General features: G+C 41.2%; 2 protein-coding genes across 2 annotated transcripts; both read left to right on the forward strand.

The window, feature by feature from the left end:
• The first annotated feature begins 653 nt into the window (after positions 1-653).
• On the forward strand, positions 654-2,824 carry LOC103706746 (uncharacterized). The gene has a single exon (XM_008790957.6). The coding sequence runs from the start codon at positions 915-917 to the stop codon at positions 1,752-1,754; it is 840 nt and encodes a 279-aa protein (XP_008789179.6). The 5' UTR covers positions 654-914; the 3' UTR covers positions 1,755-2,824.
• A 7,915-nt stretch (positions 2,825-10,739) lies between these two features.
• Positions 10,740-11,489, forward strand: LOC103706745 (putative calcium-binding protein CML19). The gene has a single exon (XM_008790956.5). It carries the CDS (start codon positions 10,862-10,864, stop codon positions 11,351-11,353), a length of 492 nt encoding a protein of 163 aa, XP_008789178.1. The 5' UTR covers positions 10,740-10,861; the 3' UTR covers positions 11,354-11,489.
• The last annotated feature ends 1,177 nt before the right edge of the window (positions 11,490-12,666 follow it).

Raw genomic sequence — 12,666 nt, forward strand, 5'->3', positions numbered from 1 at the left:
ACCTGCTATCTAGGGGATAGTTTCCAACCTTGTAGATTTAAATATTAGCCACACTCTAATGTCTTTTTAGAGCAGATAGTGGTGTAGTAATAAGTTGCATCAATCTAATTTTGCACTGTATGATCATGCATCGTAACATGGTTACTATTCTAACTTTGCTTAGATCAGCCTATGCAAAATTTATTATTTTAAAGTCTACCATATCAAGGCTGTACTATATGGACGGCTTACAAAGAAGTTAGGTAGTCCTAACTCCGAAGCATCTATTAACATGCCAGTATTCCTTTTTCGCTTTTTTTTTTTTGGCAAGAAACGTGCTTCGCTGTCAAAAAAAAAAGAATTTTATTACTAAAATAGTAAAATATGGCTAATAAGGGGGGAATAAAGTAAATATAAGCATGCTGTTACGAAATTCGTGCATTGTTTTAGAAGGGACATCGAGTCCAGTAACCACCTTGTACTTGGCGCCCCACGGTCCAGTACCACTGATATACGGTGATTGATATAAACACCCTTGTTTTAAACTTCTAGAACTGCTGCCTTCCCGGATTTTCGGTTTTCAGAGCTTAGACTAGAATTGCGTACTGAATAGAATGGAGTGCGCATAGAAGAGGTAGCCCACGCGGTTTTGCGGGTGGTTTTACAGGTGAGCGGTTTACGGTTCATGCCTGCCAGCCAACCAACCCTCCCTTTCTGAAAAGCGAGACGGTTGTTGAAGATGGAACCCAAAACCGGAAACCCCCCCATTCCCTCTTCTTCGCCCCCCTTCTTCTAAACCGAAAACAACGAACCGAACCCTTCTTGCCAGTCCCCAACCCCCCCTCTCACCCTACTACTATTTTGATATATATGAAAGCAAGAAGAATATAAGGAGGAGGAGAAGAAGAAAAGGATCAAGAAGAAGAGAAGAGGGGATGGTAGTGATGGAAGGTGGGGGAGGGGAGAGAGTGGATGGAGAGCAGCGGATCAAAGGTTCGTGGAGCCAGGAAGAGGACGCCCAGCTAAAGCGGCTGGTGGAGCGTCACGGACCCCGGAATTGGACTCTGATTAGCTCAGGGATTCCCGGCCGGTCCGGCAAGTCGTGCCGCCTTCGTTGGTGCAACCAGCTCAGCCCTGCCGTCCACCACCGTCCGTTCACTCCGGCTGAGGACGCCGTCATTGTCGCCGCCCACGCCAAGTACGGCAACAAGTGGGCCACCATCGCCCGCCAACTCCCCGGCCGCACCGACAACGCCATCAAGAACCACTGGAACTCCACTCTCCGCCGCCGCCGCCGCCGTGCCGTCGCTGCCGCCATCGCCCCTGCCACCCCCGCTTCTGTTCCAGTTCCCTTAGCCGCCGATTCCGCCGACCCCGATGAGTCCGACTCGGAGACGGCGGGCAAGCGGCCGTGCAGGAGGGATGAAGTCAGCGGGAGAGAGGTGGCGACGGTGGTTGTGGCGGCGATGCCTGCCCCTTCGCCTCCGCCTCCCCCGCCGCCCCTGCGGCCGCCGTTGGTGCCGATCGCGGCGGATCTGGCGACGTCGCTGACGCTGAGCCCGCCGGGGGAGGGCGGCGCCGCCGGGGGCGGTGGAGGAGGGGTGCGGGGGGAGGCGCGGTGGGACGCGGAGATGCGGGAGATGTGCTTGGTGTCGATAATGCGGGAGATGATCGCGGAGGAGGTGAGGAGTTACATCAACAGACTGCGATCGGAGGGCGGCGGTGCCATCCCCATCATCGTCTCGTCCGACTCCGCATCCAGCCGTCAGGATTAGATCTCCTCCACCGCTTGCTCCCTCTTTGCGTTTCAAATGTAAATAAAGTACATCAGCCCCAGCGCTACCGTGAATGTTTCTGAAAAAAGAAATCTTGAAGGAGTAGTTTTTTCTTTGATATTTTAGAACTTCAGATCTATATACTTTTATCTAATATTTTTTTACATATCTATTCATTAAAAAAAAAATTAATTATTTTTAATTTTAGACTGCTAATATTTTAATAACATTAAATGGTATATATATATATATAAATAATAAAAAATTAAAAAATATATATACAAAATAAATATTTTATAGAGATATAAATATAAATATTAATTTTGGAAGGTTGCTCATATAAATTTTGATATTTAGGAAAAAATGAATGCAATTTTTTTTTTAATATTGTAGTATGCTCCCGGTATTCTATTTTATTTTATTCTTGAGGCATCCACGCTTTATGCGGTCTTTTAATTTTGGGTAAGGAACGTCTCTTCGTACTTGTGATTTAGGTGCGGGCAAAGCCCTTCTGGTTCGACGCCTCGCATATACTTTGGAAAGCTGTTTGAATGGAATGCCCTTATCAAGGAAAGTACCCTTCACATGCGTAAAGGCACAGTGTCATCTCACCCTATACCATGAGATTTTGCTCTACATAAGTGTTGGCAAATTAGTTTACATTGTTGGATCTGAAGTTCTTACAGAATCATTTATTAGATTGTTAGAGTTTATTTTAGCAAGAAATTATGCAGAGTTGGCATTGTTAGTTCCAGCTGGCCTTTTTTCCCATTAGATATTGCTTTAGTTTGTTCAACAGTTACGTGGCTTGGTTAGTTATCGTCGAGCAATTAAATTACTCGGGTCATTCAACTATCCATGAATTTATTGTTAATTCATTTAAATGTTTTACTTTACAAACATGATAAGTGATGAAGATAATATTAGACATCTTAACCTCGGCTTGAAGCAACATTCTTGACTTCGGCCATAACCAAATGAATGACGTCGGCGAAAACTAAGATGCCATTTTGCTCGAAGTAATAAAGACTAACAGTTAAACCAAGATTGCAGTTAGAGCACGATCGACGCAATCATCGCCATATGCTACTTGCGCAGAATGGTTATTATGTTGTCAACGTGCAGCCAACCGTTACCATACAGTTAAGGCACGTAGCGCTAAACTAGGTAACTGATGCATATTTTACTCTATATAAAGAGATAACCCGAAGAATAAGCTCATTTGGAGATTTTCCTTTACTAATTTTTCTTCATTCCACACCGTTGCACCAATATTCTGACTTAAGCATTAGAGGGTCTTCCGTTAGAAATTTTCAGCAAGTAGACTTTTTGCAGGTTGGCCTCAGTGGCGACCAATTTTTACTTAACTCGATCTTATCCGACCTTACGTCTCTTCGATGCTCACCGACTTTATAGCAGACCAAGCAATGACCAATCTCGGCTCAAAATTTAGCAGCAACAACAAGCGAAATAACTATGCTTTGTTTTTATTTTTATTGGTATTGATGATATAATTGTTGTCATTGTCGCCTTCCAATTATGGAGATAATTTATCAATTATTATTAATTTCACAATTTATATCATCTTATCTGCTTTCAAGAAAAACTATCATCTTTTAGCTTTTAGTACTTTTACACCGGGTTTCGTTTGTCTGAGTAAAAGGAGGTGAGCTTGACTCCAAAATAAAGTATTACAAACTCTGAGAAACACATATGAATATAAGAACCCACACATACACATACATGGGATAGAAGATATCCAACAGTAAAAGAGATGTATATGGCAACAAAAAAGACTATAACCTAACTATCCTGCTGAGGACTTTAAGGATTACATGTTGATGAGGTCGAGGGTATCCCCCGGCCTCAGATCTTAGTCCCCACCGATCGTAAGCAGAAGAATAGCTGCGTCCCTCACAAAATATTGTCCGCTTTGGGGAGGAATTTCATAGTCTCTTCCCTCCGCGCGGTTTTGCCCCACAAAAGGCGTCTTGCGAGGAAAAGGGTTCTCCTATCCATTTAAGACACATATCTTTCCGCTACCTAACCGATATAAGACTAAGTTCGAGATCCTTTAGTCCCACAATATCAGCCCTCTCAGCGGGAAGGTCTGTACCAGGCTCAAGGGCTCTCAACGAAAGCACCAATGATGAGGTCGAGGGTATGCAGGCCTCAAATCTTAGTCCTCACCGATCGTAGATAGAAAAATGGCTGCATCCCTCGCAAGATATTGTCTACTTTGGGGAGGGGTTTCAAAGCCTCTTCCCCTCGCACGGTTTTGTCCTACAAAAAGGCGCATTGCGAGGGAAATGGTTCCTCCATCCATTTAAGGCACAGACCTTTTTCGCTATCTAACAGATGTGGAACTAAGTTCGAGACTCTTTATTCCCACAATACATATAACTGATATAGCACCAAAGTCATAGTCTCCCGGCAGTGATACATCCTATGCATCCTAATGGCCTGAAGAGTAGAATAGATCATGACAGCCCAAGAAAGCACAGTAAAGGGTGCAGCAGCTATTAATATGGACTGAATAATTGCAGGACATTCTAGTTTGGCCTTGGCATCCCATACAACTGTGTGGCAAACGTTCCAAGGGTAAAATAATCGTTCAACCTCCCCTGAGAAATAGAGCAGAAATCTTTTATAATATTAAAGTTCCAGACAATTTCCCGTAGCTGCTTGAATTCAGGATACATGGAGAGGCCCTGTTGAGTACGAATAGGCAAAAGAGCAGGAAAATAAACGAGTAAGACTGTGTTAAGGAAGAGAAACCATATCATAGCATTGTTAGAGTATCACAAGGCCCAGTCAGGGAGCAGTGCAAAAATTATGCAGAAAAATCTCAATCAGTTTTGCCATCTCAATCAGTTTGACAAATTCGAACTCTTCCTAACGTCTGTAACAAATGTAGCTGTTGTGAATCCTAACTGTACTCCTTTAGATACTGAATTCTGTTACTTGTAAATCTCTATATATTGAACTAAGATACAAGCAAATAGTAATCAAGCCACAATTCAAAACTCTCTCTTCCTTTTATGCTCGTTTCTTTCTTGGTATCAGAGCCCTCAAAGGCAAACGCCTAATCCTAGTCAATACGCTTCCGCACCAAAACATCAAAACACAAGTCCAATGGCCTCACTTGAATCTACCAACCTACCAAATCCATCCATTTAGACAAATTCTCAACCTGTGTCTCACAAATTGGTCGGCTCCAATTATCTGCCATGGAGCATCCAATTCCTTGTCTTTCTGAGGAGCCACGATCTTGTTGGCATCATGGATGGAGCTGATCCTGCTCCAGCAAAAACTCTTCCAGATGGAACATCAAACCCAGCTTACGCAGTGTGGTTCAAGAAAGACACCTGTGTCTTAAGTTGGTTACTGGCTTCAATTACAGAAAAGCTAGTATCTTCTGTCTATGGTATGAAGACATCCAAACAGGTTTGGGACTCCCTTCAAACCAGTTGATCTTGCAGCCATGGCAGCAGAGGCCAACAACACTTATGATCAACAAGTTTGGTATGCTGATAGTGGGGCAAATGCTCATATCACCGCCAATGCTGCAAATTTGACAAACCAGCAGCCCTACGAAGGTCAAGACACTGTCACGGTGGGCAATGGCTCAGGTTTAGTGATTCAAAACACTGGATCAACCTCCATAGACATTGGCAAATCATCCTTTAATCTTAACAACATCCTTCACTGCCCAAATGCTTCCACCAATCTTTTATCCATTAATAAATTTTGTCTTGATAATGATTGTTACTTTATACTGACTGGGGTTGATTTTTGTGTAAAGGAGAACAAGACAGGGCGACTATTGCTCCACGGGCTGGTTGAGAATGGCCTTTATCCGTTTGTTGGACACAAGAGTGCTTCAAATAAACTTCGATGTCTCATTGCAAAGCTGGGAATAAAGACTACAATTGGATCATTGGCATGATAGGTTAGGACACCCTTCAAAATCAACTTTAGACCATTTACTTGGTTATCTGTCGGTTAAGGAATCTGCCAATAAGTTAAGTTTTTGTAAGTCCTGTCAACTAGGAAAAGCTAAATGCCTACCCTTTAGTGATTCCACACGGCAATCTACAAGACCTTTAGCTCTCATCCATTCTGATGTTTGGATATCCCCAGTAACCTCGGTTGGTGGTTGCCGCTATTATGTTTTATTTGTCGATGATTTTAGCAGATTCACATAGATGTATCCCATGCGTTATAAATCTGATGTATTTTCCCCTTGTCGAAAATTTATTTACTTGTAAGATTCAGCAATTACAATCAGATAACGGTGGAGAATATTTGTCAAACGAATTTAAAGAATTTTTATCAATGCACGGGATACTTCATCATTTAACTTGTCTACATACCTCTCAGCAAAATGGCATTGCTGAGAGAAAACATCGACATATTCAAGAAATAGGTTTATCTCTTTTAGCAAAAGCACACCTACCGAATAATTACTGGGTTGATGCTTTCATAACATCAGTATTTTTAATAAACCGTTTACCTACGAGGATCTTGAATAATTTATCACCATATTTTGTTCTTCATAAAAAGATGCCGAATTATTCTGATCTTAGAATCTTTGGGTGTTCCTGTTATCCATTTTTAAGACCCTATGAAAACCACAAATTATCTTTCGAAGCAAGCAATGTGTGTTTCTAGGATATGCCAGCCAACAGAAAGGATATAGATGCTTAGACTTGGACACAGGAAGAGTGTATGTGTCGAGACATGTAGTATTTAATGAAGACTCTTTTCCTGCAATGGATAAATGCTCAATCTCATCAGTCAAAATGAGTGATATGTCACCAGGTATGTCTCTTATACCAATTTCAGTTCCTTTATTGTCAAATGTGCAAAGTAATTCTTATGAAGATATCCTTGTGCACCAGAATTCTGATAACCAATCAGAGACCATTCCACATATGCCTCTTCCTATTTTACAGGAATCTACACCGTATAATTTTGGAGATAACAATATATCTCCATCACATGCAGGAATACCAGTTCTTGAGTCCAACTCAACTCCAACCTCACAGTCACTTACCCTGCCTGAGTTGAACCCACCTGTTTTGATTCCATTCACTCAGCCAACGACAGAAACCACAACAACTTCCACTACCCATCGAGAAATCATAACTCGGTCCAAAACTGGAAATTCCAAACCAAAACAGTATCCTGATTATAAGACCTTTTATGCTACTCGATATCCTCTCAAAGTTCTGTCCAGTATTGTTCCTGAAATTATGCCATCTTGCTACACACAGGCAGTGTCAAAACCAGAGTGGCGTACTGCTATGGGGTGTGAATTTGATGCATTGATGGAGAATGGAACATGGTCCCTCTGTCCAAGACCATCAAATAAACATGTTGTGAGGAACAAATGGGTGTATAAAATCAAGCGGAATCCAGATGGTAGCATTGAACGCTACAAAGCGAGGTTGGTAGCGAAAGGATTTGATCAACGTTCTGGTATAGATTACTATGAAACATTCTCTCCAGCTGTGAAACCTACCACAATTCGGTTGGTGTTAGCACTTGCAGTGACTTTCAGTTGGAATATAAGGCAGTTAGATGTTTCCAATGCCTTCTTGCATGGTGTCCTAGATGAAGAAGTCATGGAACAGCCCCGTGGTTTCATAGATGAAAATAATCCAGATTTTGTCTGTCGCCTCCACAAGTCACTCTACGGGCTCAAACAAGCCCCTAGAGCTTGGTTTCGTAGGCTCTCCCAGCAACTTCTTGATTTTGGATTTTCTGAATCCAAAGTTGACTATTTCTTATTCACCTACTGTACTGACAAATTAAAAATGTTTGTGTTGGTATATGTAGATGACATCATTATAACAGGTTCATACAAAGAGGCAATTCTCAAGTTTATTGAACAGTTGAAGTTGAGTTTTCACATCAAGGACCTGGGAGAGTTGAGCTATTTTCTCGGTGTTCAGGCATCTAGAGACACCTTGGGTCTGCACCTAAGGCAAGCACAATACATTACTGATTTGCTGGAAAGTACCAAAATGATTGGCGCCAAACCATTGGCGTGTCCTATCATATCTGGTACGAAATTGTCGTCTCAACAAGGTGAATTGCTTCTTGATCCGACTGAGTACAGATGTGTTGTTGGAGCTCTTCAATATTGCACAATTTCTAGACCAGATATATCCTATGCCGTAAACCAACAGTGTCAGTTTATGCATAGTTCGAGGGAACCTCACTGGGTTGCTGTCAAAAGAGTGCTCCGCTATTTAAAAGGGACGGTTGATTTTGGTCTTCATTATTCACCATCTACTATTACTTTGAATGCATTTTGTGATTCTGACTTTGCTGGAAATCCAGATGACAGGAAAAGTACAAGTGGATATGGTATTTTTCTTGGCAGGAACCTTATCTCCTGGAGTGCAAAAAAACAAGGGATTGTGTCCAGATCAAGTACAGAAGCTGAATATAGAAGCATGGCCTTGGCAACTGCAGAGATGCATTGGATTCGCATGTTACTAAAAGAATTACATGTTATTTTGGCCTCTTCACCAATCTTATGGTGTGATAATATTGGAGCCATTGCATTAGCCTCAAATCCAGTATTTCATGCAAGAACAAAACATATAGAAGTCGATTACCATTTCATTAGGGAGAAGATGGTTAATCGTGACATTCAGGTGAAGCATGTATCCACACATGATCAGGTTGCTGACATATTCACAAAAGGTCATCCAACAGCTCGATTTCAGTTTTTGCGTCACAAACTAATGGTGTATGCCCTCCCCATCAGTTTGCAAGGGGGTGTTAGAGTATCACAAGGCCCAGTCAGGGAGCAGTGCAAAAATTATGCAGAAAAATCTCAATCAGTTTTGCCATCTCAATCAGTTTGACAAATTCGAACTCTTCCTAACGTCTGTAACAAATGTAGCTGTTGTGAATCCTAACTGTACTCCTTTAGATACTGAATTCTGTTACTTGTAAATCTCTATATATTGAACTGAGATACAAGCAAATAGTAATCAAGCCAAACAATTCAAAACTATCTCTTCCTTTTATGCTCGTTTCTTTCTAGCATCCCAGTGAAAATCGACTGCTTCAGTCCAACTTGAAATTGGCAATGCATATAAGTCAACAATCTTAGATCTTGAGAAGAGCACAACCCCTGTTCCCAATAGGTTCAGCTTCCGCCTTACAGAAATAAAGAAAGATATAAACAAGTCCTATAAATATATAAAGCTCTGCATCCCATTCAGCAGTAAAGGATATCTGGCTCTAAGCCTAGCATATGGTAAAGAAGACACCATTTGGAAAACAATGGAGAAGCAAACTGGCTGACAGAAATTCAGACCTATAGATTCTAGGTAGTTGTAATTCCTAGCAAATCTCATGATAGCCTGAAGACAAAATAAGAGGACCCAAAGGAACATATTGCCTTGTGTATTTGCTAAAAAACTTCCTGGAATACCTGCAAGGCTATCAAGATCATTGTAAACAATCCTTAAAGATTTATATAAAAGATTCTAGAGATTGAAAGATCATGCCCTTCCTTTCGAGAAACAGAGCATAATAAATTTATGAAGATAGAAATCAGACAGAGGTTCCAATGCTTGCCCACATCATTCATAGAGGCATACTGTATCAAAAGAGCAAATAAGACAACCTGAAGGTAAAAGCAAAATTAATTTCCAAGAGTCTGCTGCCATAACTGGCTTGATACTATGATCACAAAGGACCTTATACATTTCCAATATAATGAGCATTGTACCCATCAGCATGAAGGATGGCCGCAAATGGAGGATCCAGAACATCCCCATGAGTCCACACAACATTCCCTCGCAGAACATGACTTGCCATACAGTCGGCTGCTTGATTAGGCTCACGGTAGACATGAGAGATGTAACTGGCATAAGATTTAATTTGTATTTGAATGAATTATTAAGCTAAGAAATGACCGTAACAGAGTCACCTTCAAGCCAAACCTGCTCAATGCACAACTCGACAATTACATTTGTAGTCCTCCTCAACCAGCTTACAATAGGCCAAAAATGTTCCCATTTTAGAAGGAATGTTGCTCTGGACTTGAGAACGGGGGCAAAAAATATCCAATAAATATGATTTTAATGTCATTGAAAAAAAAAAGTAAAATATTTTGTTCTTAACATGAGGGATGTATTAAATACTAATTACAGAATTTCAGAAACTAAAATAAAATTAAAAAATAGGGATCGATATGCATACATAGATTCTTTTTCATTAAAAATGAGAAAGAATGTACCCATCTAATGAGAACCCATCAAAATATACTGGGAACCGGCAACTGATCAGGTGGGAAACGAGGAAATCACCAAATTAGATACCTTCAAATCGGAAAACGTCGGGTAAGACGCGAGGAATGACAGAAACTACTCTCCCGTGGGGTTTCGACTTCTTCCTACGGCTTGGACGCGTTTCTCGTCACGCTCGCAGTTCCCCATGGTACGAGGAAGTCAAATCGAATTCAACCATCATTGAAGCTTCCGAGAAACCAATTCCATCGTGGGAAACGATCGACCGTCAGTCCAGCCATCAATCATGGCATCATCAGCGGCGTCAAGAAAATGGCATCAGTTTGACTCTTCACGCCATTCGACCGTTTCGTTGGCCCACCAGAAATCCCGGTACTGATTAAGCAATCCAGACCGTCCAATATCTGCTCCTTTCGTCCCAAAGTTGCACAGCATTTTGGACCTCTCCATTCCCAGGGTCCAGAGTCAGACCCTTTCAAACGGCTTTCATCGCGTGCCAGCCTCCAATCTCCTCTCCCAACCTTCCAGACGTATATATCCACGTCAAAGCGACCAAGCCCGTGTACGACCTCGTCCCTCCCCTTCAAAACTTCTAATTTCCGTGCATGCCTCTGACGTTTTCTCCAAAACTCTGCATGCACGTCTCTCTCTCTCTCTCTCTCTCTCTCTCTCTCTATATATATATATATATATATATATATATGTGTGTGTGTGTGTGTGTGTGTGTGTGTGTGTGTACCTATATCCAATTGCCTCCTAATCTTTCTTCTGCTCCTCTCTTTCCTCTAAAATCACTAAAAATCTCAACACAGAGAATACTTAATTGGAATGGCTTCCTGCTCGAATTCTAAGACAGAGAAAGAAGCTAGTCCTTCTCCCAATCCATCATCTTCGGAAAAGATCGGTGATCATTCGGAACTCGAACGAGTCTTCGGCCGATTCGATGTGGATGGCGATGCAAAGATCTCATCGGCCGAGCTTCGACTTATCATGAGGGCTGTCGGCGAGGAGATGAGCCTCGAGGAGGCCGAGGCGGTGGTGAGGTCGGCCGACAAGGACGGCAACGGGTTGCTGGACCTGGAGGAGTTTGTGGGGTTGGTGGGGGTGGAGGAAGAGGAGAAGGAGAGGGAGCTGATGGAGGCGTTCGGGATGTACGAGATGGAGGGGGAGGGGTGCATCACGCCCAGGAGCCTGAAGCGGATGCTGAGCCGGCTGGGCGCGTCCAGGGAGCTGGAGGAGTGCCGGGCTATGATTTGTAGGTTTGACCTTAATGGGGATGGGGTGATTAGCTTTGACGAGTTTAAAGTCATGATGATGTAGTCCTGCAAGCAGCAGCCTCTAAATCTGAGTTTCTCCTCTTCTTGCAGCATATATAGGAATGTTATTATTAAAATGGCTTTGGGTTGAGATACAATTAATTCATCATTTGTTCTCTTTTTTTTCTCTTTGTTTTGAAATTTTATATTCACAACCTTTTTTATTTGATTGTATATATTTTTTAATAAAATCTTCTCCACAGGTTTCTTATGGGGCTATTTATTGGGATTATTTTTGAAAACCCGCAATTAGTCGTTTGTCGGTAGTTTCAATTTTTTTGTACGGAATCTCCTTTTTAAAAACAAAGCGAATAGAGCCGCCTTCCATACTTTCTTACCGATTATTTCAGCAAGATACCGTGGACGGATGATACATCCTTGCTATCTTTTTTCGGAATATTTTACTTTCTAACTTTTTGAATGTACTTATACTAGATTTATATGGTTCATCTGTTTTATCAAAAAAAAAGGCATTTATTTTTATCATACTTTTAAAATAAAATTCCGCCTACGAGGCAGTTTTTGTCGATGTAAATCTGAAAATTGCCACTATAAATCCATAAAGATGCCTTGTGCATATTATTCCTCAAATTATCCTAGGCTAATTGTGTTGGTTTATTAATTAAATATTTCAGTAATAAACTAACAACTCTCCACATAATTTAAAATTTTGAAAATCGTATAACACATACAAAATACAGCTAAACTAAGAATGCTGTGCAATAGGTAAAGATACCTTGTGGGTTTTAACCTTTATTTAGTGTTAACATATTCCATTTATAGAGTCCATAGTGATCAGAGTCTTGAACTAGGATCTTTGATACAAATTTCACATGCCACACATATAGTTCTGGTTATTGTCAAGTTCATTTGGGCTAACAATTTTCAGCCTTGTGTTAGTATCTTAGTTTTATGAGTGTTCTAGAGATAGCCCAATCTCATAAGTTGCGGCAATGGATGAACACCCAACCCAATTAGCTACGAACCCATTAAAAATAATTATCCTTCCTCATACCGTTGCATTAAAAAGCACTTTTACCAGAATGGGGCTACGGAATAATTATATCCGAATTAAATAGTGCTTCTCCTGTCATCCTATAACAACTTGTTAGGATGAACTTAGTTAGATATAAAAACTTATCTTAGACTTCCAAATAACTTAGTTTTCTAAATATATAAGATTTAATTTTTTAAGGAATTGTTGGTCTGTCTCGAGTTTAGAATGTCGTATCCACTGGATATCTTCCACAAGGTTTGGTCTCGTCTAATTTCAGATGCAAATCATCTTTGATGGATCGCAAGGAATGTGGAACGCCA

This window comes from Phoenix dactylifera, chromosome 17 (genome assembly GCF_051530095.1).
Source record: "Phoenix dactylifera cultivar Ajwa chromosome 17, Ajwa_hap1_PhDact_Kaust_v1.1, whole genome shotgun sequence".
Classification (NCBI taxonomy): domain Eukaryota; kingdom Viridiplantae; phylum Streptophyta; class Magnoliopsida; order Arecales; family Arecaceae; genus Phoenix; species Phoenix dactylifera.